At 53.9% G+C, this 24,202-nt stretch overlaps 3 protein-coding genes across 10 annotated transcripts in view; 1 reads left to right on the forward strand and 2 right to left on the reverse strand.

The window, feature by feature from the left end:
- Positions 1-1,597, forward strand: part of Setd2 (SET domain containing 2, histone lysine methyltransferase) — an 89,701-nt gene extending 88,104 nt beyond the window's left edge. The window contains exons 20-21 of one of the 2 annotated variants that reach the window (XM_034483764.2): positions 399-500; positions 797-1,597. In XM_034483764.2, coding sequence (XP_034339655.1) covers positions 399-500; positions 797-958 — 264 coding nt within the window. In that variant the 3' untranslated portion in view covers positions 959-1,597. Of the gene's footprint in view, positions 1-398; positions 501-796 lie in introns of those variants that run through there. The other variant, XR_013105588.1, reaches the window with a different exon arrangement.
- Positions 1,598-4,067: 2,470 nt separating this feature from the next.
- LOC117725098 (death domain-containing membrane protein NRADD) lies at positions 4,068-7,563 on the reverse strand. Of its 3 annotated transcripts, none has more exons than XM_034525077.2 (5): positions 7,226-7,563; positions 5,981-6,124; positions 4,986-5,070; positions 4,754-4,896; positions 4,068-4,679 (listed from the first exon to the last, which is right to left on the reverse strand). In XM_034525077.2, exons 2-5 carry the CDS (start codon positions 6,015-6,017, stop codon positions 4,363-4,365), a joined length of 582 nt encoding a protein of 193 aa, XP_034380968.1. In that variant the 5' UTR covers positions 6,018-6,124; positions 7,226-7,563; the 3' UTR covers positions 4,068-4,362. The 3 variants fall into 3 exon arrangements, with proteins under 3 accessions (XP_034380968.1, XP_034380966.1, XP_034380967.1); XM_034525075.2 differs by having other exon boundaries at positions 4,986-5,175; XM_034525076.2 differs by having other exon boundaries at positions 4,986-5,175; positions 7,112-7,240.
- Positions 7,564-7,698: 135 nt separating this feature from the next.
- The window catches only part of Nbeal2 (neurobeachin like 2), a 30,340-nt gene continuing 13,836 nt past the window's right edge, over positions 7,699-24,202 (reverse strand). For 4 of the 5 annotated variants that reach the window (XM_034484078.2, XM_034484077.2, XM_076917586.1 and 1 more), the window contains 44 exons: positions 23,269-23,352; positions 22,939-23,037; positions 21,954-22,555; positions 21,741-21,873; positions 21,531-21,650; positions 21,021-21,342; positions 20,732-20,814; positions 20,548-20,640; positions 20,223-20,397; positions 19,969-20,102; positions 19,518-19,677; positions 19,271-19,373; positions 18,969-19,122; positions 18,717-18,875; positions 18,384-18,543; positions 17,854-17,960; positions 17,171-17,686; positions 16,468-16,646; positions 16,234-16,393; positions 15,795-15,932; positions 15,363-15,707; positions 15,128-15,277; positions 14,842-14,999; positions 14,379-14,503; positions 14,166-14,301; positions 13,026-13,186; positions 12,607-12,923; positions 12,411-12,506; positions 11,952-12,076; positions 11,725-11,865; positions 11,466-11,596; positions 11,254-11,363; positions 11,047-11,164; positions 10,850-10,947; positions 10,666-10,782; positions 10,121-10,210; positions 9,930-10,039; positions 9,600-9,772; positions 9,394-9,488; positions 9,110-9,226; positions 8,854-9,012; positions 8,625-8,773; positions 8,231-8,366; positions 7,699-8,139 (listed from right to left, as the gene is read on the reverse strand). In XM_034484078.2, coding sequence (XP_034339969.1) covers positions 8,038-8,139; positions 8,231-8,366; positions 8,625-8,773; positions 8,854-9,012; positions 9,110-9,226; positions 9,394-9,488; positions 9,600-9,772; positions 9,930-10,039; positions 10,121-10,210; positions 10,666-10,782; positions 10,850-10,947; positions 11,047-11,164; positions 11,254-11,363; positions 11,466-11,596; positions 11,725-11,865; positions 11,952-12,076; positions 12,411-12,506; positions 12,607-12,923; positions 13,026-13,186; positions 14,166-14,301; positions 14,379-14,503; positions 14,842-14,999; positions 15,128-15,277; positions 15,363-15,707; positions 15,795-15,932; positions 16,234-16,393; positions 16,468-16,646; positions 17,171-17,686; positions 17,854-17,960; positions 18,384-18,543; positions 18,717-18,875; positions 18,969-19,122; positions 19,271-19,373; positions 19,518-19,677; positions 19,969-20,102; positions 20,223-20,397; positions 20,548-20,640; positions 20,732-20,814; positions 21,021-21,342; positions 21,531-21,650; positions 21,741-21,873; positions 21,954-22,555; positions 22,939-23,037; positions 23,269-23,352 — 7,140 coding nt within the window. In that variant the 3' untranslated portion in view covers positions 7,699-8,037. Of the gene's footprint in view, positions 8,140-8,230; positions 8,367-8,624; positions 8,774-8,853; positions 9,013-9,109; positions 9,227-9,393; positions 9,489-9,599; positions 9,773-9,929; positions 10,040-10,120; positions 10,211-10,665; positions 10,783-10,849; positions 10,948-11,046; positions 11,165-11,253; positions 11,364-11,465; positions 11,597-11,724; positions 11,866-11,951; positions 12,077-12,410; positions 12,507-12,606; positions 12,924-13,025; positions 13,187-14,165; positions 14,302-14,378; positions 14,504-14,841; positions 15,000-15,127; positions 15,278-15,362; positions 15,708-15,794; positions 15,933-16,233; positions 16,394-16,467; positions 16,647-17,170; positions 17,687-17,853; positions 17,961-18,383; positions 18,544-18,716; positions 18,876-18,968; positions 19,123-19,270; positions 19,374-19,517; positions 19,678-19,968; positions 20,103-20,222; positions 20,398-20,547; positions 20,641-20,731; positions 20,815-21,020; positions 21,343-21,530; positions 21,651-21,740; positions 21,874-21,953; positions 22,556-22,938; positions 23,038-23,268; positions 23,353-24,202 lie in introns of those variants that run through there. The other variant, XR_013105621.1, reaches the window with a different exon arrangement.

Raw genomic sequence — 24,202 nt, forward strand, 5'->3', positions numbered from 1 at the left:
CTACCAGCTGAGCTATAGCCCTGGCCACAAGAACCTGTTGATGATGGAGAAGCTCTTGTAGCCTAATTACCTATTATAGATTTTAGCCTTTAACACAATGACCTTGGCAACATTTGAATTTTACCTATGTGAAATTGGACGCTACTGCCAGAACTTACTTTGTTGCTGGAGGCTGCAGCTGCCTCTCCGTGAGGTTTGGTTGGTCTGGCTAAGAAGGCTCTTTTCCTTTCAGGCCTGGGCCAGGATCACTGTCTTGCATCTCATTGGCTTCCTAGTATTATTGTCCTAGACCAGCAGCTGAGGGAGGAAATGGGGATGGCTGGCTGTGCTTTTTGCTGCCTTTTCTAATGATCTCATCTGCACAGTTGAGTAGCTTCTCCCTTCTCTTCTGTCTGCAGATGTCTCAGTTCATTGTCCAGTGCCTGAATCCCTACCGGAAGCCTGACTGCAAGGTGGGCAGGATCACCACGACTGAAGATTTCAAGCACCTTGCTCGAAAGGTACTTCCCATGCTTCTGGTCTGTTGGTGTTCTTAGCAAGCTGTGTACCTTCAAAGATGCTCTCCATCAGGAAGTATGGCTTATGTGCCAGGTGCCAGGGCTTGGGGCCCAGGAATGTAAGGCAAGGTTCAGAGTTAGGAAAGGGGATATCTAAGAGACTTGAAACCTGGGTTTCTCCTGTGCCCTGTACCAGCTTGCCCAAACCCACCCTTTGATTTAATTCCAAGCCTGTCCTCCCTGTCAAATGTCCCTTCTTCTGATGGTATCTTCGGTCTCTCCTTCTGTGCTCTGAACAGCTGACTCATGGAGTTATGAATAAGGAGCTGAAGTACTGTAAAAACCCCGAGGATCTGGAGTGCAATGAGAATGTGAAACACAAAACCAAGGAGTACATCAAGAAGTACATGCAGAAGTTCGGGGCTGTTTACAAACCTAAAGAGGACACTGAACTAGAGTGACGTCAGGCCAGGGTGGAGTATAAGCGGAAAGGATTGAATCCTGTGGCTTTTGCCCTACCCCACAGCCAGGGCTGTGCTCCTGATGCGATGACCCACCAACCTGAGCAGTTCAAACTTGCAGGTGTCAACTGTAAGCTGCAAAAGTGAGCACTGTCTACAAATGACCCCTAGTTGTGAGCTGTTGGTGTAACAGTTACAGGTCATCAGAAGCAGTAGCCTAGGGAAGACCTTGGCCACACTTGACCCCATTCTCAACTCTGAGTCTCCCCCTTGGCGGTGCTGTCAGCGCACAGACCCATGCGCACCCTCCCCGAAGATCCTTTACCCTGATGATATGTATTATATTTTAATGTATATGTGAATATATTGAAAATAATTTGTTTGTTTTTCCTGGTTTTTGTTCAGTTTTTGTTTGCTGTTAGCATCTATGTGCTGGAATCATGGAACGACTTTGTAAGGATAGTATAAATTCTCCTGCAAGGTTTAATTTGTTATCATGTAAATATTCCAAAGCAGGCTGCCTTGTGGTTTTGGCCAGCCTTGTGCTATGTTGATAAGATTGATTTACTGCTTAAGATCACTTTACTTTATCCAATTTTTACTGAACTTTTTATGTAAAAAATAAAATCAATTAAAGAACTTGCAATGTGTGTTCCCTTAAACTTAATCAAGTTTGTTTGTGTTGATGTCACTGGAGAAAGGATGTCACGGCCCTAGTGTGTGGAAGCCAAGATTGACCTTTCGGCTGCATTTTATTATAGGCTTTTGTTCTTGAGGCTGAGCTCAGTTGAGACAATTTAGTCATTCCAGACCAGAGGATGTCTGTCCTGAGACCTCATTGCCACTGGCTTGTTTTAATTTGGTTAGTGGGTCAATCAAGAGAAAAGCCAAATGTATTCTCTCTTGGCTGGAGAATGTTATTGGACCATTTTGCCTTCAGACTTCACTTCTCTCATTCCACAGGAGTGTTCATTCAATGTGTGGGTCCTAACTTCTCACTTTGTTACTTGATACTAAGCCTGGACAAGAGGGAAGGCAGCAAAGAACAGCTGTGGAAGGGGTGCGAGCACCAGCATATGGTGAGAATATTTGTTTTATGTAGGCTCAGCAGTGGCCTCTTTGGTGGTAAGTTTTCAACAGAGAGGAAGTTCATACTAGACTGGGGCCCATCTGTTCTTCAGGAGTGTGATTCTGCTCTGCAAAACAAGGCTACGTTGAGGCCTGACAGAAATTAGAGCACTTCTGCCTGTAGTAAGCATCTCAGAGATTAGGGTATATCCTTACAACTCTTACAGAAATTGGCACTGTCTGTGAGACTTAAGACCAAGCAAGCTGGCTCGGCGGTTAGTTCATTCCCAGTAACCACATGGTGGCTCACAAACACCTGTAATGGGATCCAGTGCCCTCTTGTGGTGTGTCTGAAGACAGCCACAGTGCACTCACATAAATACAAACAAACAAAAAAAACCAAGAGCTTCACTCACTTACAACCATATATTAGAGGGCAGAAAGTCTTTGTTTATGGTCATGTATGCTGTGTGGGAAGTCTTCCCTCACTACCTCTGGGGGTTGGCTACAAGTGTGTGGCTAATCAAGTACCTTAAATGAGATGGCATAGTTCTTACCTGCAGCCCACCTGCACGTATCTTGGGCATCTCTGGTTTACTTCCAGCCTAATACCGTGCGTGTGCTGTACAAAGCTACTTGATCACCAGTACATGACTATGAACCCAGACACTATGGACTAGTAATCTAGTCTTGTTCTACTTTATGACTTTAAAGCACATTGTTGCATTAAGTGGACTATATAATTCACTCAATCCTTGACAATATCTAGTGTCTGTTGAGGCTGTCTCCTGTCACAGAGGTGATTAGGTGTCAAGTTTTAGAAAACATTTTGAAATACCTTATATTTTTGGTTGGTCATTTCCTGCCACAAATGTTTTCATCTTCCCCCCACCCCCATACTCCGTCATGTTCAAATGACCTGAGTGGGGATAGAGTGTTCAGTCTGTTCATGGAGACTTTTATGCTCACTGCTGACTCACTGCTGAAGTGAGCCTTCCCTGGTTTTTCTCATCTTTGGGGATTAGCCTGAGGGTCTTAGGATGGAAGTAACATCCCTCCTCCACTTTTTTTTTTTTTGAGATGTTCTCACTCTGTAGCCCAGTCTGGTATCAGACCCATGCTCTTGCCTCAGCCTCCTGAGCGCTGGGACCATGGGTATGAGCTACTATGTCTGGCTTCCATTTGTTTTAACCAAGACATTGTTACACAGCTCTGGTAAGCTCTTTCTGAGGAGCAACAGTAGAAGCAGCTTACAATAAACCTCATACAGAGCAGTGAATCCTAGGAGCTTCTCAGTGCAGTGAGGGAAAGAGTAGGATCTACCTTGGCCTCCATTTCACCATGACCAGACCTCATGTCTTCTCAGTGAGTCTGGATGAACCTAAAGTCCTTCCGTCCATTGCACTGGTTCTTACTAGAAGGCAGAGTAAACCACCTGTGCCCACTTCAGGATGGGTGTGTGCGTTGAAGTACAGGTGGTTTGGCTCAACGCCCTGTCCTGAACAGCCTGTTTGCCCACTTGTGTTCAAACCACATGAGCAACTGTGGAAGCCTGTGTGGAATTCCTTAGCATGGATGGCAGTCTGGTTTTTTTTTTTTTTTTAGCTCTGGAAATTGAACCCAGGACCTTGAGTGTGCTATGTAAGTGCTCTACCAGTGAGCTATATGTATGCTCAGCCAGAGTCCTAGTATTAAAACGTCATCTTTTTCTTGTCTAAAGATAATCTGACATCTTTAACCACTAGCTCACCACAATTACCTTGCATCTTGCCTGTCACAAGTCACACAAAGGGTCCTTTGCTGCACCATGGGAATCTTAGGGGTAGAGGACTTATTAAATGGGCCTCCACTAAGCAAAGGAGACTGGACTTCTTAATGTGATCCAAACACTCAAGGGGCAGGAGGGTGAACTCCGGCCTGGGCCTCCACAGCCCATGTACAGAAGTGCCCTGCCCCTTCCCATATCCCCAAGTCCTTATCTGGGCCTCTTTCACAGCTACTGAACTGTCTTACAGGTCCAAGGAGCCAAGCAGGCTAGGAAAAAAAGTCTAAAGGTGTCTTTAATATGTGATTTTAAAAAGAAATAGAAAAAAATAGCTGGAGCACATAGAGGCAGAATGAGGATCTGTGGGCAAAGCCATGCCCTACTCTTACCCATCCCCTCATGTCTCCCCCTCCTGTCTTGGAGAGGAGGGGGAAGAGGCATGAAGTGTCTGGATCTTTTGTGTTCTGCCACAACAGCAGGCTGAAGCCAGAGAAGTAGTATACAAGCCCATGAAGGACATGAGGCCATGAGAATGCCCAGAGCTAGGGTGGGCAGCGCTGGGAGGTGTCACTCATACCACAGAGCAGCCCTCAGCTGGTGAGCTCAAAACCTGGACCACATCTTCTCGGCCTATGGCAGCCAGAGCATCCTCTAGCACTCTGAGGGTAGCTCTACTGCCTTCTTGGGCAGCCCAGTCCCTTAGCAGGGTGTAGGCTGGCACATGGTCACAGGCCATTGTTTCCACAGCCTCAGCTTGGTAGCCCAGGTGGCCTGCCAGGCCCTGCCAGCCCTTGGCAGGTTCACCCAACATCAAGAGCCGCTGGACTTCCTCCTGCTGCTGCTGTGGAATATGCAGGTAAAGTCGGCAGCCAAGATCTGGATGTGGTCCTGCAGTGGGAGAGAAATGTTAGTGGGTGGTGGATAGCACTAGTTAATAGAAAAGACTAAGGAAACGTGCTCACCCTGGCTGGGAATACAAGGCTCCAGTCCACAAGGAGAGTCCACGAAGACATTGCTGTCACCACGCCTCTGGTCCCTGTCAGGGTCCCCCAGCTCTACAGTCCGAGCTTTAGCCAACTGTTGCCTTTGCTTATGTGAGCGCCAGCTGTAGGGGGTAGAGGGTACTAAGACAAGGAACTGCCTCAGAGTCCAGGCATGGAGGGGATGCCACAGGACAGTACCCAGACCACCTACCATTTGAAGGCCACATAGGCAAGCAGACCAAGAACCACAGTAGCTAGAAGAGCACAGTAGACAGGAATGATGTTGCTTGAGGCCCCTGGAGGCTCAGGGGGAAATAGGGAGGAGGTGTTGGAGGCTAGGGCTCCCCCAGCTCCTCCCCACACTCCTTCCCTGTTCCCATCCTGCCCCTGCAGGGCTGTATCTGTGAAGACAGACAGTTGTCAAGGTGGGGAGTCATGGCAGCCTCACCTAGATAGACCATCTTGGCAGAACACTCCAAAAGTTAACTCAGCATACAGAGTTGGCTGGTCCTGGAGTGGCAAGAATGGCTCAGCAGATAGACATGTGCCACCAAGTATGACAACCTGAGTCTGATGCCCTAGGATCCACGTGGTAGGAGGAGAAAGTCTCTGAACCCCACATGCTTGCTAAGTGGTTAATGGTGTTTGTTCCGCCACAGGACCAGAGTTCTGTTCCCAGCACCACACTGAGTTCCAGGAGGTCTGATGACCTCTTACAGCCTCTGTGGGCACTCTCACAGACATACATACGTGCACATATGTACACATAAATGGCCCTTTGCTTGCCATTGTGGACACAGTCCCTCCCAGATATGTGCCTTGCCATCTTCCAAAGCATCCAAACATCTTGCTACTGCATCTTCTTCTAAACACATGGCAGGATCTCCTCTGGAAGCCTTTCGTGATCTCTCTCTTCTCGCCCTGGTTGCACCACCTCTTTAACATGGCACTAGATTGGTTGACTTCCAGGGTAGACTGTGAGAGCACACTGATGTGTGCTGTTGTCACAGGATCATAAAAATAAAACTTAACTGTAAGTAAATACCGGTGCTTTCTTCTGCCTTAAGTCCAGTGACCAGTCCTTGTACTCAGTGTAGACAGGGCTCAAGGGTCAGAGACTAAAGAGCCCATGAATAGACTTGTATATGACCCACTCTAACCTCCCAATCTGTCTGCTACCTAGGATCTGGGTCAAGGAATGCCTACCTGAATAGACCACGCCTTTGCTGATGTTATGAAGCATGGTGCTGCCAGGCGCTGCTTGCTGGGCTGTTTCTTGGTGAAGGAGAGTCAAACACAGAACTGAGCTGATGGAGCTTGGAGCCTGCTTCTCTGAGTCCAGAAGGAACTCTGCAGGAAAATGAGGAAATCTCAGCTCTGCTGTCAGGAGTCCCTGAGGCAGCCTGTCCCAATTATTAGTTCACTCTATCCTGATTCACACCAGGGCTGGAACAGTTTCTCCCTCTGTGTCAAAAAGGTGGAGGTAACAGCTGGCCCCTGCTAGCCAAAACTGGTGGCACGGGGTACAGCTCAGGATAGAAATCTACCCATCTATCTCAAAGACCTTCCCAAATACCTGGGCTGAGTCTGGGGATGTTAAAAGGAGGGTAAAGATACATGTGCTGTGACCCCATCTCAGGCTGAAATATCCCTAGGAACTAATGATTATACACATCTGCCAAAACCCAGCATCCTAAGGTCCCAAGGCAAGATATCCTACACTGACTAACCTCCCTCTGTTTCTTCCAGGGCCAGTGGCCAGCCCTTCCCTGGCCAGGGATTGAGTGAAGTGACACCTTAATGGGTTCAGCAAGCTCATAGACCATATAGATCTCAGAAGGCCTGAAATGGAAGAACTGGGCCGACTCAGTCCAAGGTCCCATCTGGACCCTAGAGTACTAGATCTGCTGAGGCCACTTCCTGCAGGCTACAGAGGAGAGGCTCCAGATCTGGAAGGAGGAGAGATCTGCCTTGAATAAGGAAGAGATTAAAAGAGGCCCTTCAAGTCCCCAACAGCTACTGCAGCATAGCCAACGGGTCTACCCCATGGTGTGTCTGTGGTAAGGCTAGCAGCAGTTCGGTGCTGTAGTCAGGTAAGCCTCTGGTGTGGGTGGCCCCTTTATGGATTATGTATCTTTGTGTCGCCACATTGGGAGTTGGGGGCTTCTGGGATCCTAGTTGTTGAGTGGGCCTGTAAACCAGTAGCAGCAGACAGGCCTTGGAATCTGCCCCACCCATCGTGAACTGCTGGAGTGGAACTCCTTCAGGGCTCCCCACCCATCTCCAAGCCCAAAATGGGAAGAAACAATTCAACAGCCCCTGTAGGCCCATACACACCCCAACACAGACGCTGGTACCCGCAGGATCAGAGCACTAAAGGTGGAAGACAGAGAAAGTTCTGGCCCCTTCCACCTAGCAAGAGCTCAGCTAGTCACTCCCATTCCTCCTGACCTTCTGCGGCCACCCCTCCAAGGGTGCCAGGATCCACTCAGCTAGGAAGACGACGGGAATCCCTGGAGAGGACAGGTTCCGGTCTGCCCAAGAAAGAGTGAGCCAAGGCAAGGGGCGGGCCAATGGGGGGGTGGTGTTGAAGAGGGGAGCAGGACAATGAAGAGGCGGGGCTGAGTTCAAGGGCGCGGTTCCGCCCCCGCCCCATGCGGGAGCACGCAGAAGCGCTCGCAGTGCACAGAAGCAGATACTAGCCTGGTTGGCACAGCGCGCCAATGGCATGCAAACTCCACGCGATGGACCGCGAGAGCTGAGAACCTGGAGCCAAGAGACGGCTGGCAAAGACAGAGGAGGCTCCGCTGGTTACACGGAGGCCAGCCTGACCAGGAAGAAACATGCCGGGTAACAGAGGCTAAGATTGGTGGCCACTGAAGGCCAAGGACGGCGGGCACATATATACTCGAGAAACCAAGAGGTTACAAAACTAGGCCAAGTTTATTGCTGAGAATGGGCAGCGATAGTCACCTTTGGAGATTAAGGCCACGGGTGGTTTTTGTGCTTCACTGGGACGTGGGGTTTTGAAAGTAGGGATCCCCTCCCACCCCAGATTGTGCAAAATATGCAGCTGCGGCCGCAGAGGCAATCGCTAGGTCTCCCCTCAGCCGGCGAGGGGCGGGACTTCCTGGTGATGTCATCTACCAATCCCTGAGCTGGAGGGTGGGCCCCGCCCACCCCCTGGTGCAGCAGTCTCCTGGGCAAGAGCATCAGGCTCGGGCGGGTCTGATGTCTGATATCTGAGCACCTAAACACCAGGTTCAGCGAGCCTCTCCAGGATTGTACTCAGTCTCCCCAGAGGACACCTGGGAGATGCGCCGCGAGGAGCGCCACAGCTTCCGCGCGAACTGGCTGCTGCGTACCTGGTGGGAGTAGGGATGGGATGGGATGCGGTGAGCCCTGGCAGCTGCAACTCACAACCCCTCCGGCTGGCCGGCTTGCCCTCGTCCTCACCTCAGAAGGCTGGCCAGCGCCCACAACAATCAATTTGCCATCTTCCAGGCCCACCAGCACATGACTGCGCTCCTTGGTCACAGACACACTGTGGACTGGCACTTTCATGGGCAGGGGAGGCACAGCAGGCTGCAATCTGGAGCAGGGAAGTAGGTGTACACCATGTCACAACTGCGAGGAAGCCAGCTAACAGATGCCTTTTCATGCATCTACTTTGTCCTCAGTTTAAGTCTAGCTAAACTGAATTCCTCGTTTATAGGACTCCCACAACTGTGTAGTTAAGGGAGGCCCAGGGCAAGAATCCCCATGCTAATGAGTAAGTAGGATGCACTCCCTATTACCCTGTGCCAACAACTCCCACCTAGAGGGGCCATCAACTAAGTGCAGGGCTCACTTGTTCAAGTGCAGGATATGTAGCGAGCACTGAGCTGTGCCCAACAGAACAAAGTCTTCTGCCACAGTCAGGGCTGTGGGCTGCTCAGTCAGAGTCACTGAAGCCCGCAACCTCCCATTCACTGAATACAGGTGCAAGGAGTAGGTGACCTGGAAGAATTGGGGACATCAGCAACCGCCTCACCATCCCAGCTACCCCAATGTCTTTGTCGGGTACCCTGTCCCCATACCTGGGCCCCAAGACGTTCACAAGCAGAGCTCAGTACAACAATCTGGCCTTCAGACCCCAGTGCTAAGTGCGATACAGGTCCAGGCAGGGTGGCACCCGGAGGCCTTAATGCTGCCACAAACTGGCCTCGACGTACAGTATGTATGATCACAGTTCCATCCTACAGAAAGGCAGATTAGGGTGCTGGGCAGAGAACTGGAGGTTCTGGAGATGATGCCTGGGTAAACTCCGCCTCCCCAGGGCATGTGGACACACACCTCAGATCCAGACACAGCCATGTCAAGTTCAGTGCTGATGGCCACACAGCTCACTGCAGCCTCATGTCCGTATAAGACCTGTACAGGCTTTGGTGCCAGCCCTGCCGACAGACCACTCTGTGGGAAGCCAGGGCTGGCTTAAGACTCAGGCAAGTGAAGATTTTATGCAAAATGCAAAGCAGAGGGTTCGGGGGTAATGGAGCCCCAGACTTGCTCACAGTAGTAAGGGGATGGACTTCTGGTCTGGGAGACAGGGACTTCACGTGTCTGCCCACCATACATACCTGCTGCAGAAGACGCCACACCATGCACGTGGTATCCCGGGAGCCGGAGATGAGGTAGATGCCGCAGGTGTCCAGTGCAAGGCAGGTCACTACATCTGCATCGGAAGGGGAGGACATGCAGAGATGTTGAGTCCTCCCAGGCCCAACTCGGAACCCCATTCCACATCTGCCTGCGTCATTCTCCGAGGCACCAGGGCTGCTCATACCGAGGTGTCGGCTTAGCTGGTTCAACAGCCTGCCACGGGGTAGTGAAGTTACTCGTAGGCTGCCATCCCAGTGGCCACCACTGAAGAGCAGCTTTCCGTCGGGAGCTACTGCTAGTGCTTGCCCACTCACGCCGCCGCCTGGCACCCACGGCCCACTCAGTAGTTTCTGTACCCTAAACCACAGGGAAGATGGTAGGTGAGGCTGGTCCACGGGGGAGAAATCTAGGCTAGCTTATGAAGCCAGGCCTCTCCCTGGCAGCTGGCCTGCATTCTGTTTAAATGGGGAGGTAGGACATTCATAGCGCACCCCTACCCGCAACCCTGCCTTACTTGGGGTTCCCCATGGTGGGATCTTTGCTGAAGCTGAAGTAGTTATTGATGTTTCGGTCATAGGGTAGCCAGCTATGAGTGCCCAGTAGCCCACTGGCACTTACAGTCACCTGAGGGTAAGAAGTAGTTATTGTAGCCTGGGGCGGAGGCAGAAGGGATGAAGCTAAGGGGAACCTGCCCGGTGTACTTACCAACATGTCTGAGGAGCTCTGGGTGATAAAGGAGTGTGGCTGTCGGTGGGGAACCAGAGCTAACACCAGAGGTACACCCTCACTGACAACCTGCAGAGAAATGTGAAAGGCTGACTGAGAGACAGCCTTCTCAATAGGTGCCTTTGGCCCTTGACACCAGGGACACAGTGGGTGTCATATAGAGAGGTGAGTCTGAGAAGTAGACATGACAGCAGTGGGCACGTAGGAGGGCATCACAGAGGGAGAAGCTGGGGTAGACACAGAAGTCCCCAAGGTCAAGCTTGGGCTCAGCTTTGGTCCTCCCATCCGGTTACTCCTTGGTCTTGGCTCAATGATAGCAGGAAGTGGGGGGTGTGTGAAGATGCAGGAAGGGGTCCTCCATCCTAACTGCACTCAGGAAGTCACAGCTTGTCGTGGCCCTCCTCCTACCCATATGACCTGAGATGTCTTTAAATCAGTCAGTACTCCCATCTGCCCACACACGGGTAAGGATGTGCGGCTAAACCCATCTTATACAAGAAGCTAAGTTCCTGCCCACTTCTCACCTCAGCAAAAAAGGCCTTGAGTTGGTCCAGGTTCTGGAAGATGCTAGGTGAGTTGGTGTCCAGCCGAGCAAGGCGAACGGCTGCTTCCTCAGCTGAGAGCCGGGGTGGATGTGGCTCCTGCAGACAAGAGCCAGTCAGCTCCATGACACAAGTGTCCTACCACGGTATTCCAAACAGTTCTTACCTTCAGCAGCTGACAAGGAGTCTGCCCAAAGTTGCTGATGATGCCTTCCAGAGCCTTCCGTTCCCGTTCATCTGCCACATGGTCCAGGTCAACCGCCCCTGAGAAGAAGGCAAGCGGTTAAAACTCCTTCATTGTCCTTTCTTTGTATTGCCAGTGTCGGTGCCCTGGCCCCACCTCACGTGTGGCACGCTGCCTACCTTCATAAGTGCAGTAATAGAAGACATTGAGGGCCTCCTCGGCCGCTGGACCCCGCTGCTTATAGCCAAAGATGAGATCGATCCACTCATGCAGGTGGGTGGACACATACTCCGATTCCTGAGGAGGAAATGGCAATCAACCCGGGGACTGAATCTCGCCTCAACTGTCAACCCTGGCTGCATGTCTGTACGCGGTCACCTCCTCACCAGAGCCCGGCGGTGCTTCTGGATGAAATCCTCAGGACAGCTGGCCCATGGGGGCAGCACCACATCACCCACCTTCTCGTTGGTCAACTGGAGGCAGCCCAGGTCAAAGCCTAGCAGAGGAGAAGGTTAGCAGTGGGCCTGCGTATTCTTCACCATCCCTGGACACCCTTGTCTGTGCACTCATGCCCAAGCCCCGGTGCCTCGAATGCTACCATTCTGGTTCTCCAGGAAGTCAGGAAAGTAGAAAAACTCTGGGATGAGCTCCTTCACATCGGCAGGGCTCTCCAGCCGTGCCTGCCAAGCAGCTGCCACGGAGTGGAATTGACGATCAGAGCAGTCGAAGCTGGTAGAGAGACACAGCCAGGATCAGATGATCGATACAGGGGGATACATAAAACCAGAGGCAGCATGAGAAGCTGCCAGTTAGACTGTGTGCCCTCCTGCCCACCCTTCCATCACCCCTGGGCGCACCGTCCGCTCTGTAACTGGACGTGCAGGGAGGTGAAGGGTTCCACTCGGATGAGGTAGTGCATCACGCCTGCTGCGTTGGAATAGTGTGTGCCATAGTGGAACTTGTCGATTGTGCCTGCTGGGTCCTCAAAGCTCTCGTATCTGAAGCCACAGGCAACACAAGTCAGCAGAAGACCTACACCCATCCATCCCAAGCCCACTGAGCCCTGCCCTGCCCACATGCTCACTTCTCCCTCACGAGCTGGGCATGCTTGGGGTTCACCACACCGATGGGTTTGGACAGGTCCCGGAAGACAGCTGGATTGCTGAGGTCCAAGACTGGGGATACATAGTCCTGCAAGACCCAGGGGAACTGGCCGCCCACCCAGGAAAGGAGCTGTATGAAGACCCAGACGGCCTGCCAGCCCACCCTGCCCTGCCCTCAACACTCAGGAAGATGGGTAGAGCCTGCTCACAATACTACTTGGAAGGGCTATAAGAACACTGGAGGTTTATGCTAGACACTCCTTCCAGGGAGACCAGGGCCCACCAGGAAGTGAAGAGGGCAGGAGAACGAGGCAGTGGCAGGGAACATGAGACCGGAGCTTAGTCACAGGTAAACTATTCAGGGACTATGCTTAGGCCTGACCCATCAGCCACCACTGACAGAGTGGGGGGTGGGGAGGATATGCAGAGGGAGCCCTCACCACAGGGTACTGAGACAGGTCATTATAGGTGCGTCCTGCAATTGTGTTGAGCTGCATCAGATACTCGAAGTTGGATATCTCTCGCTGTACCCATTTCTGAATAGCAAACAAAGCATGAACAGGGAGGTTGTCCAGAACCCCCTATTTACAAAGTCTTCACCTCATACCCCACACAAACAGAATCTAGGATTCTTACCTGGGTAAGACCCGAGGCACGAAGCATCTCCTGGGGGGAGCGGCTGCTTAGGTAGCCTTGGGTGGGTGGCCGCAGGCGCAGAAGCCACGAGTACACCTGGTTCCGTACCTGGGTGTGGGGTGGGATCGGGCAGAGCTGGGGCCTGGGAACCTGGCAAGGAGATGAAGCGGAGGACCCGGCCACCTTGTGTGGGAAGTTGAGGAAGTAGTTGGATTGATCGATGAAGAAGAGCTCAAGCGCCGAACGCCTCAGGTTGAAACGCCGCAGGTGGACCTCACGCAGCTGGGCCAAGGGGCGCCGGAAGTCATGGCCAATGCCTGCCGAGCAGCCAAGAGTACGATAAGGAGCTGCTGGTTCCAGCCCAGCCTGGACTTTGGCCATTCTCTGTCACCTCTTCCAACAGCTCCATCAGAACACACCTTCCTCAGTTTCCACACGGTCTGTGCTGCCGTCATAGAAATACACGTGCTGCGTGGTGACCTCTAAGAGTCCTGGGACCACAGCCACCACAGTGACAAGCTGGCACTCAGCTGACAACACAAGCTTCTCGCGTTGTTCATCTGGCTCGGCTGCCTCCATCCTGGGGGCAGCATATACTTCAGCTAGGGATGCTGGCTTCCCTTCTTCGCAAGCTCCAAGGGCCAGTGAGCCAGGAGGTCACATATTTACACCTCTTTGATGGAGAGGAGCTGCCCAAAGCCTAGTGCTCACTGACCCAGTGCCCTAGATGAACTTAAAGGTCCTTCTGGCCGCTTGCTGGGTCACCCATCCCCCCAGCCTGCTTCTCCTCACACACTCCTGCCATTCTCCAGGTCCCCACATTGTCCCGGTTTTTCTGAACCTTGCTCATGGTTCTTAGCTACTAAAGAGCACCCACCCACCCTTCTAAATAACTCCCAAACTTGGGGTTGGAGAGTCCCTTCAGGGTGCTCAAGTTGGCCAGCAAGAGATTCAGACTCAGATTCAGCCCCACACAGAAGGCATAGATCACTTGGCAGCCCCAGCCCACCCACTCACAGGGCCCACCCACTCACAGGGCCCACCCACTCACAGGGCCCACCCACTCACAGGGCTCACCCACCCACTCACAGGGCCCACCCACTCACAGGGCTCACCCACTCACAGGGCTCACCCACTCACTCACAGGGCCCACCTACTCATAGGGCCCACCCACTCACAGGGCCCACCCACTCACAGGGCCCACCCACTCACAGGGCTCACCCACTCACTCACAGGGCTCACCCACTCACAGGGCCCACTCACTCACAGGGCCCACCCACTCACAGGGCTCACCCACTCACAGGGCCCACTCACTCACAAGGCCCACCCACTCACTCACAGGGCCCACCTACTCACAGGGCCCACCCACTCACTCACTCACAGGGCCCACCTACTCACAGGGCCCACCCACTCACAGGGTTCACCCACTCACTCACAGGGCCCACCCACTCACAGGGCCCACCCACTCACAGGGCCCACCCACTCACAGGGCCCACCCACTCACTCACAGGGCCCACCCACTCACAGGGCTCACCCACTCACAGGGCCCACCCACTCACAGGGTCTCTAGCACAGCTAGCTCCTCCTCCCCTAACTGGTCTTCAGGCAGCTCCTCTGTTGGGGCACTGATTTTGGCTTCTTTGGTCACTGCCAGAGGCAGTGAGGCCTCCTCGGTGGGTGTCATGGGAGCTTCACCTGCAGGAGGCCAATGGGACTTAGAGCAAGGCATGATAGGAAATACCAGCCGGTTGAAGCAAGCACAACACACTTACCGAGATTGTCACGTAGGGCACTAGCTTCCAGGTGAGGGTCAAAGTGATGATTGGGTACAAGTTTTAGTCGCATACGTGAGTATGTCTCTGCACTAGACAGCTTCCAGTGGGGGGCTGGAGGGACCCTGCAGATATATCACCAGGAATTGTCATGGGCCAGCAAAACGTTACAGAGCCCCCCTTTAAGACTGCTGTGTTTTTGTTTTAAATTTTTATCTGCTATTGTCAGACAGTGTTTCTCTGTGTAGCCTTGGATGGCCTAGAACTTGCTCTGTAGACCAGGCTGGGCTCAAACTCAAAGAGATTAGCCTGCCTCTGCCTCCTAAGGGCTGGGAATGAAAGGTGCCCGCTATCACAGCCCAGCTGAGATTATTGTTTTATTCATGGTGCATTGCTTTCAAGACCTTGAGCAGAGAATCTGGCACTAGGGGTCAGGATTCCTTTTCTACGAAGCCCAACCCACCTTAGTGCCCAGGCCCCACAGGGGCTAGAAAGCTGGCGCCACAGTGCCCCCCAGTGGAGCAGGGCTGTCGAGTGCTGTGCTGCCTGCTGCTTCAGTACCGCTGCATAGCGCAGTCCCTCCATGCGAGCCCTGCGCTGGGCAGGTTCTAGGACCAGCTCCTGTGGTGGGAAGAATAGGTCAATCCTACTGGCTGCTGTGTCTCCACCCCATTCTCTACCCTGCCCTATTAGCTGTCTCCAGCCATATAGGTGAGATAGGGCACAGTCCCCCAGTCTGAGCTGCACACCTGGAAGGTCTGCCGACTCTGGATACGGTCCCGCTGATGCCGCTGCCCACTGCTCATGAGTGTGTCGTAGCAGGCATTCCAGAAGCCTGACATGAGATCATGGCTCTTAGCATATGTGTCCATTTCAAACTTTGACATAGTTGGCTGAACCTGGAGGATCGACAGGGAGAGACCAGTGCTCGAGGTGTGCCTCAGCCCCCATTCCTCTTCCTTGATCCCCATGTCCACCAGGCACCTGCTTGTCGATGAAGTGGCGCCATTCAGGTGTGACACAAAAAGCCTGGAAGTCCTCAAAGAAGGTGGGGCTTCCATTTGTGGGTGGTAAGGAGGGCAGCCCCCACTGAAGTCCCAGGGCCCCATAAGCACGGTCCAGCAGCGTGCGGACCAGAGGCACCAACCACGAACAGCGCTCAGAGGCTGCCACAGCTGTGGATTCATGCTCAGTCTCCGAGGAAGAGGTGTTCAGCGCCCGGCTGAGTGCCGCCTCCAGCTTGGAGAGCACATAGCATGCCTCCTCCCGGCGGGTTGGCACGGCGGTCTGCAGCAGTGTATGCAGCTTCACATAGGCCTGGGCATGCAGCTGTAGGTGCAAGGCAATGAGGGTGGTACCAACTGCTAGACCCCCAGCAGCTAGACCTCCACCTCAGCCGCCCACCTGCATGCTCACCTGTGGGTCTTCCAATAGGATATATCCAAGCACAAGACGTAAGCCGATCTGTGCCATCTCTCGGAGATCCGCTGTGCTATTAGCGAGATGTGGCCAGGCGCCCAGGCGATCAAGCAGGTTGCACACACCTTCAAAGAGCTGCCATGTAGAACATATTTCCAGCATGTTGCCATACAAGGCCAGGGATACAAGAGGAGAAAACAAGGTAGTTTGTGCTGGAGGCTAAGTAAGGTTTGAGTCGAGATCACTGCCCTCACTGTAAGGTATACCCAGCCCAACTCCAACAACATGTCTACCTAACGCTTGGCCTGACTTATAGATACTGATGCTGATGTATCAAAGACTGCCCTGTGAACCCTCCCATCTCCTAGACTAGATACCCTCAGGTTATAAGGACACAGAATGTGCGTGTGACTCCCACCCCTCCAAATAGTCATACCTTCTCACTCCATAGCTCCTGGTTACCGTGGCCCTCAGCACACAAGAAATCCTGCAGTAAACGGAGCAGCCACAGTGCCTGCTGGGAAAGGTTGGCCAGGCCTCCTGGGGGAGCCTCCTTGATGTCGGTCAGGGCTGACTCTAACATCATCTCTAGGAGGCTGGCCAGAGAGGGATTCAGTAACTACCTTGCAATTTACTGGAGACCCATCACCTCCTGAAGCACCCCTCTTACCTGCACTTGATACAGTCTGGTGGTCGCACGAGTGTGGCTGAGGCCCCCAGCTGGGTAAGCACCGAGAAGACCTGGCCACGTTCCCGCCAGGCCGCCTCATCACTGCCCTCCACGCCCCGCCACGTCACTGAGAATAGCACGTTGGTGAGTAAGTTACACAGCTCTTCTTCAGGGGTTTGCTATGGGGACAGGAAGGTGGTGTGAGCTGAAGCTGGGGATCCCTGCTCATCACTCCCTGTCTATTCACTAAGAGGAATGATGAGAGGCAACATTTGGCAAACAGCCAGACTGGCACTAAGGCCTTAGAAAAACCGCTTAAGGGCTTCAGCCACTGTCTAAAGTCTGGGGGAAGACCTGGGGTTCTGTTGGACTTCAGAGAGGAGATATTCACAAAGGCCTTACCCTAAGTCTTCAAGGCTGCCTAGGAATTCTCAAAGAGAACTGGAGGGAGGGGGCCTGGAGAGGTAGCTGAGCAGTTAAGAGCACCGCCTGTTCCTCTAGAGAAAACAGGCTGCCCCTAGGCCCTATAAAGTCTGGGCCCTATGTGGCGACTGCTCTCTTCCCTGTGCTTAACACAACTGCATGTGAGTATCAGCCCTGCCTGATATTAGACTGCCATCTTTGGAAAGGTCACACTGCCAACACTACATTCCTGAGGTGTCCTCTCCTCACACAGTGCAATGTCAGAAGGTGGCCCCCTCACCTGGGGGTTGCTCGTGTTAGAGGTATCATCCCCACTGATGGTGGGTTCCAGCAGGCTGCCATCCTCTAGCACGTTGGAGAGGCTGGAGCTGTGGCGGCCTTGAGCAGTAGGGAAGGGGCGTGGCCCATCCAGTGGGGAGGGTGTGCCAGGCTGGCTGGCCGGAGTAATAGTCCCATTGCTGCTGCCCCCACCTGCGGTATTGCCTGAGCCAACGCTGGCCCGTTCCAAACCCAGGTCAAAGGGTGTACTGAACGGGGAGAGGGCATGGTAAAAGGCATCCGGCTCAGTGCAAGGGGACTCTGAAGGCAGGAAGACGTCAGAAGATTCAGCAGGCAACTCAGTGGGCGGTGGAGACGGGGCCAGCTCCGAGGAGGTCGGCAGCTCTGGGAGAAAGCGTGGGGGACCACTGTCTGTGGCAGCCTCAAGGACATACAGCCGGGTCAGCACATCCTGCCAACCAGCTTGCCGGGCCAGCAGCCGAACGACGTCTGGCTGTCCGTAGATGAGGTGAAAGAGCTGCCAAGCCAGGGTACAGCAAATAAGAGGTCATCTGACTGCTTCTCTAGATCCTCATCCCAAGGTCTTAACAGCAGGGACCTACGAAGGTGCCCCACCCCAGATAGGCAAAAGGAGCTCCAGGGAGCAGAAGTCACCCTTTAATCTCCCCACACTTTATCTCTTACCTGACGACAGATGTCTAGGCGGACACTGAGGTCAGCCTGGAGGGATAGCTGTACAACAGCCAACAAATCTGAGAGATTCAGGCAGTCTGGGGATACAACCTGAGGGACTGACACAGTAGAGGGGACTACCTCAATCCTGTCCACATGTGAACACTCCCTCTTCCCACCATCTCTATCCCGACAAATGATGCTCCCCTCTGCTGTGTCTGCCTTTTGTGGGTTTTTTTTTTTGTTTGTTTGTTTTTGTTTTTGTTTTTGTTTTTAGAGACAGGGTTTCTCTGGGTAGCCCTGGCTGTCCTGGAACTCACTGTGTAGACCAGGCTGGCCTTGAACTCAGAAATCTGCCTGCCTCTGCCTCCCAAGCGCTGGGATCAAAGGCGTGCATCACCTCTGCCCGGCTACCTTTTGTGTTATTTGTTTTTCTGTGTTGGGGATTGAACCCAGGGCCTTGTGCATTGCTAGGTAAGCATTCTACCAGTGAGCTGCATCCTGTCCTCCATAATCTGCCTCTCAGTCCCAACCAGTCATACCTGTCCCTACAAACAGCTTATAAAGGCCCTGGCAGAGCTGGGGAGAGATGCTCCCTTCTGGCAAGCTAGCAACAAGACCCTGGAGACCACAATCGCGCAGCCGGAGCCTCTGGCGGTTCCGCTCAGGTAACCGCTCATTCTGCTGCAGTCTTCGCAAGATCTGTGGGAAGGAGACCAAAGGGCTGTCATCACAGAGGACTTAACATAGGAGAGGCCACTGCATGGATGTGTGGCTCCAGAAGAGGCCTGTGAAAGTGGCTTTAAAGTTTCCTTAGCTTCTAGCCAGCAGCCTCAGTAAATGGGATTAGAGGGCTCGGAGGGGGTTGGCTATACCTTGCAGACCCTGTCAGTCAAAAGGGGCGTTGACTTTGGCCGCACCAGCAGTGTGAGCAGCACCTCAAGGTTCCCTGGCTCCAACAGGAAGATGGCCAAGGGCTCTTGTACTGGAGAACCCTGAAGCAGGGCCAGCAACAAGTCCAGTGTGCCCACCACCTGGGGATATAGAGAATGTCACTCTAGGATGGGTCCCCCAGCTGACCCATACACCTCTCACCCAAGCCTCACCCTCCCCAACCTCCAGCCTACCTGGCCATCGTCACTGGTGGCTGCTAAAAAGCTCAATACAACCTGCATGTCATCCACCGAGAAGTTCCGAACCAGGAACTCACGCACCAGACCCAAAAGGGAAGTCTGTACTGTACGCAGGTCATCTGCAGCAAGGGGGCGCTCCCGCTGTGGGCTGGCAGGTCCAAGAAGCACAAGCAGTGGGTCCGAGAGGCAAGGTGAGGGAAAACAAGATGGTAAGCTGGGCAGCACATCATGCTGTCCCCTATACCAATCTCTGTGGTGCCGGACCTCCAACGTCCACCGGGTCCCACCAGCCTAACCTGTAGTGTGCACGCAGAGCATCGAGGATGAACTGAACGCCATACTTCTTCCGAAGTTTCTGTCTGTGCTCACGGACTATGCTAGACATGTACTGGATGTGACCTGAGTGGACATCAGCAGAGAGCTTCTTCACACCCTGCAGGGAAGAGCTCTGCCCTCTATGTCCTCTCAGATTATCGAGCAAGACTGTGGCTTCTCGCCCTGCCTACCTTGTACCCAGGCCTCTTTCCCAAGCCCCTCACCTACCCAGGCGCACAGCAAAGTCACTGAGGGTCCAGAGATGAAAGTTGAAGAGCAAATGCTGGTAGAGCAGGTAGAGGAGGGGCCCACTGCTATCAGCAGCCACCTGCTCCATCAGCAGCTGGGCAGACATGAGCACGTTCATATCCATGGCCCAACTAGGGACCTGAGGGAAAAAGGAGCCGGCTGAGATGTCAGCTTCTGTCTACCTGCTGTCCCAGCCACTCAGTTTCCAGTTTTTCCAGCAGCAGGAATGAATAATCAACCTTGCTCGCAGCCTTTCAGGGCCACTGTCATCTCTGAAATACAACCTCCAGGCTGGGCTGTGGCCCAGCTTCTCCTGCAACAGGCTGAACCACCATCCTGCCCACATCCTCACAACCAAACCTGCCCACTCAGGCCCCACTGTCCAGAAGGTCCTGCTCTGTCTCTCCTCCACCTGCTCACCATGCCTCACCTTGCGCAGGAGGGCCCCTATAATGGCAGGCCCCTGGCATTGCACCAGGCTTTCCTGATTCACTGTGTGACCCTGTAGGAAGCTCCGAAGCATCAGGAGAAAGGCAGCCACTGCATTCCTCTCCATCCGTTCCTCTGCCGGCCACCAGGAAGAGGGCAGAGGTTGGTCAAGGGTGTGCCAGAAGCCACTCACGCACAATCCCAACCACCATACCAAGACTTTCTCCCCCAAATCCGAGTGTGAAGGACACTTACCTGAAGACTTGCCCAAGGGGAGAAGCAGGCCCTGAGTGTTATGTCCTGAGGTCAGTTCAGGTCCTACAAGGTCATGCGTTTCACATGGACCTGCCTCGGCCTCCTGGGGCTGCACAGCCACTCGCTCCAGTAAGGGCAGCAGGGCACCCATGCCCCCCACACAGTTCACCACATCCTGGAAGGAGGGGCCAGTGATGAGAGGCAGTTCCCAACGGGCATCTCATCTTAAAGTATGGGTCTCTTAGACTGGTCTCCTAAACCCTGCCAGGGCCCAACACAGCTCGTAGCTCACACTGTGTACACTATACACATACATACAACATACCTTCACATTCCATGTCTCCACCCTATGTCCTGTCAGGCGGCCATCCAACCCATGGCCAGGGGACAGGTCCAGACAGATATTGTTCTTACAGGCCTGGATCAAATGGAGAAGGGAGTGACAGACTGAAAATGGAAGCCAGAGGGCAGAGCCCGAAGGCACTGGCTGTTCCCTAATCCCTAAATACCTGCGGTGAATAATGGAGGAGCAACTTGGCACCAAGCTCCTGCAGTTCGCCCTCAGGCTTGAAGGGTGCTGGCTCGTTGGGCCCTGGAGAAAAAAGGATGAACCTTTAGACCTTAGGTCCTCTGGCCAAACCCTCTCCATAGCTTGCCTCCTCCCCTGCCTGCTCAGAGGACAGGTTCCCAGAGTTGCCATCTTCCCTGGGTACCCCTGAGCACTTTGCAAATCTGATGCCTGGAATCGGGACAATCGGGTAGAGGCAGGGGGAATGAGAGACAGCAGGTGCTACATACCCAGGATACACAGGGCACGGAGGGCAGATGCTTGCAGGGCTTCATGAAAGATGGCCACAGCCCCCAGCTCACCCTCCAGAGATGTGGGGCTTCCCCACCGAGTATCCTGGGTGCCTGCAAGGGTAGAGCTGATGCTGCCCTCCTGCAGAGGGGCCCCCAGCCCAGGCCCCCAGCCCAGGCCTGTGGAGGCTGGGACTGACTGGGAGCGGGTGAGAGAGGGGTGAGTGTGAGACAAGGCAGTGGAGACTGACAACGCAGGGAGCCCTGTGGTGGTCGTCGTCGTGCGGTGCCCAGCAGAACCAATACAGCAGGAGGAAAAAGGCTGCAGGGTCAGGATTGGAAGACCAGTCAGATCCCAGCCAAGCCTAGGACCACCTATATCCAGCTCCTGATGACTCCCAAAACTATGTACTTCAGAGCGGTACAAGCTGAAGACACACAGTGTTCCAGGTCACACTGGTCCAAGCCCCTCCAACTGATCCATGGCCTCCTAAATCCTGCCTGGCATACCTCACTGAGGGAAGGGAAGCGAAGAGGTGCTGTCTTGACCAGATGGCCATCTTTGAAGACATTGACCAGATTCTGACTGAAGGGTCGGCGCCCGGGCACATGCACAATGGCCACGCAGTGCTAGAAAGGAAGATGCAATGGCTCAAGCCATAGTTGACTCTCGGTGCTCTTCACCCTACACTGGGCCAGGTGAGAAGAATGGGAACTCACCCAGGCAGAATCAGCAAAGGACACCTCAGGCAAGCTCATGGTCATGTACTCCTTCCGTGTGCACACGGCTACCACCAGGGTGCCAGCTGCTGTGAAGAAGGCCTCGAACCCTGAGCCATTGCTGGTGAAGAAGCTGGGAGAAAGCAAGCCAGTTATGCCTGCTCCTGCCTGCTCACCCTGGCAGTAGGTCCCTAGCCCTTGGCAGTTACCCACCTGTACAGTTGTTTTCGCTGGAGGGGCCGGCTGGGAGCTGAGGTAGACGCTGCCTCTGACGGTTGCAGACACAGCCAGGCGTGGAAGGTAAAGCCCGGTCCTGGCCATCGCTGCACAGGGGGCATCATGATGCCAGCCATGCTGGGTGTGAGGTCAAAGTAGCACAGGGCACGTGCAGGACCTCGGTGTCGTGCCATTCCTGACAGCGCCCGGATGACGGCGCCTGCATGTCGAGCCTTCTGAGATTCAGTTCCACATGACTCTGAGTCCAGCCCCAGCGGAGGGCGCAGCAGGCGACGCAACTCCAAGGGCCGCAGTGACACGCGACCCAGCGCTTGCAGCAAGGCTAATAGCTGTTCCTGGCAGCGGGCTCCCAGGGCTGTCCCTGTGTTAAGTGTCTCTAACAAGTAGCCCACCAGGCCTGCTTGCACACAGGTAGCGCGGCTGGCAGGGCAGCTGTCACAGAGCCACCAGAGGCGTTGTGCCAGAAAGAGACGCAGCTCAGCTGTAGGCAATGCTGGTAGCCACTGCATCAGCACCAACACTGGCTGTTCATTGCGGATTGGTGGAGGTGGGTGCATGCTGTGGTCACCCTCCACAGCCTGTAGGTGGAAAGAATGTGACAATCCCGGGTCAACTGCTGGCCAGCTATGACACTTCCTGTTGTGTACAGTATGGGAAAGCGACACAGGCCACCCCATCTTGTGCCTTGCCAAAGGTGGACGGCCAGGATCACTTAACCAAGTAATCAGCCCTACTAATTTCCATGCTTTGGCTTGTAGCCTAGCAGCCAAGCTGCCAGGCTAACTGGATGCTACTGGGATAGCCCTTGAAGCCTATAGTGTAGAGGTCTCATCTGGGGACACTGACATATATGGGTAAGCCACAGCTCACGTTGCACTGGCCATAGTTAACAGTCCTCCAGGGTAAGGAACTGGCTCAGGCCAGCTGCCTTTGGGACCCAGGCCCCAAGTCCAGTTCTCACCATGTTGAGTAGTTCCTGCAGCAGTCGGTGGGTAGGGGGCCCGTGGCTCTGCAGGACCTCCTGCAGGTGCTGGTAGCCAATGCGTTCCTTGAACACCTCCTGAAAAGTAGCATGGGAGTAAGCAAAGCTGTGGGCTCTGTGGGCAGCTCACGCTCGCACCCATGGGGTCCCTTCCCTTGAGGAACTCCTTCGCCAGTTCTGCCTTAGATCACAGTACAGAAAGAGCAGTCACATACTCTCCAGGGAACAAGAGTGACAGGCCAGTTTTGGAAACATGGAGACAATGACCTCCACCTCTGACTCCTATCACAGAAAGTGAAGCATCCTCACCTTGGCCGAAGGGGAGCCACTCATGATGCAGGTCAGCACTCTGACCACGTGGACTGCAATGGCATCTGTGTCCTGGTCGAGCACCTTGGGGTAGAGGGAAAGTCAGAAGAAGCAGCTGCTGGGGTGTCACAGCTGGCAGTACTTAACAGTAAAAGGGGTGCAGGGCCAGGTACACCAAGGTCCAGAGCATCTGCTGGATCAGAATCCCCTGTGAACACCAGGCCCTCTCCTTGCCACACAAGCTGTATTGCTCTGTACTGGAGTGCTCTCGTATCTCCTGAAATAGCCCTTGAGGCCCTGTAGTGTAGAGGTTTCTACAGGGCATTGACAGGTATGGCTAAGCCACAGCTCACACTGCACTGACCACAGTTAACAGTCCTCTAGGGCTGTTATCATATGAGCTGCCTCATAAACACAAGGTCAGGGCAGAGTTGGGCAATACTGCCAGGCAAAGAGGCCTGGAAAGAAACTCAGGCTGGGAAGGGCCTCTGGCACAGACCAATGGTGCATACTGCCTCTGCACCCCTCCTGGTCTCTGGTGGGCTTACTGGTACTAGCCCTCACAACCCCACCCAAGTTAAACACACACGTGCAAGCAAGCCATCAAGTGTCCCATCACCCATGATGATTAACAGGTTTTCAGGGGTATTGGGGCCATCAATCACAGGGCATTAGAGCCAGAAGAACCTTCGAGATCTTTAAATCCTACCCTGTCCCCCATCCCCTAAATCAGTGAGGACACTGCAGCTCAGCTTAGCTGAGACTAAGAGTCAGAGGCATGCTGCTCACTCCCTTGATCCACTCTGAGGGCTGAGGGGCTGAGAGCTTGATAGCAAGTGCTACACCAGCCACTGTTTAGCCCTGTGGTCCCTGTACTCCCAGCTCTACCAAGTCCCCCTGAAATGTGACTTCAGACAACCTCCCCTTTTCCTGG

Source organism: Arvicanthis niloticus, chromosome 21, assembly GCF_011762505.2.
Source record: "Arvicanthis niloticus isolate mArvNil1 chromosome 21, mArvNil1.pat.X, whole genome shotgun sequence".
NCBI lineage: Eukaryota > Metazoa > Chordata > Mammalia > Rodentia > Muridae > Arvicanthis > Arvicanthis niloticus.

Coding starts and splice junctions, on each gene's coding strand:
- LOC117725098 (XM_034525075.2), bottom strand. CDS start 6,017: ATGCTTCATAACATCAGCAAAGGCGTGGTCTATTCAG. Junction 5,176..5,980: donor CAAAGGCGTGGTCTATTCAG/GTAGGCATTCCT, acceptor CTGTCTTCACAG/ATACAGCCCTGCAGGGGCAG. Junction 4,897..4,985: donor GCCTATGTGGCCTTCAAATG/GTAGGTGGTCTG, acceptor TACCCCCTACAG/CTGGCGCTCACATAAGCAAA.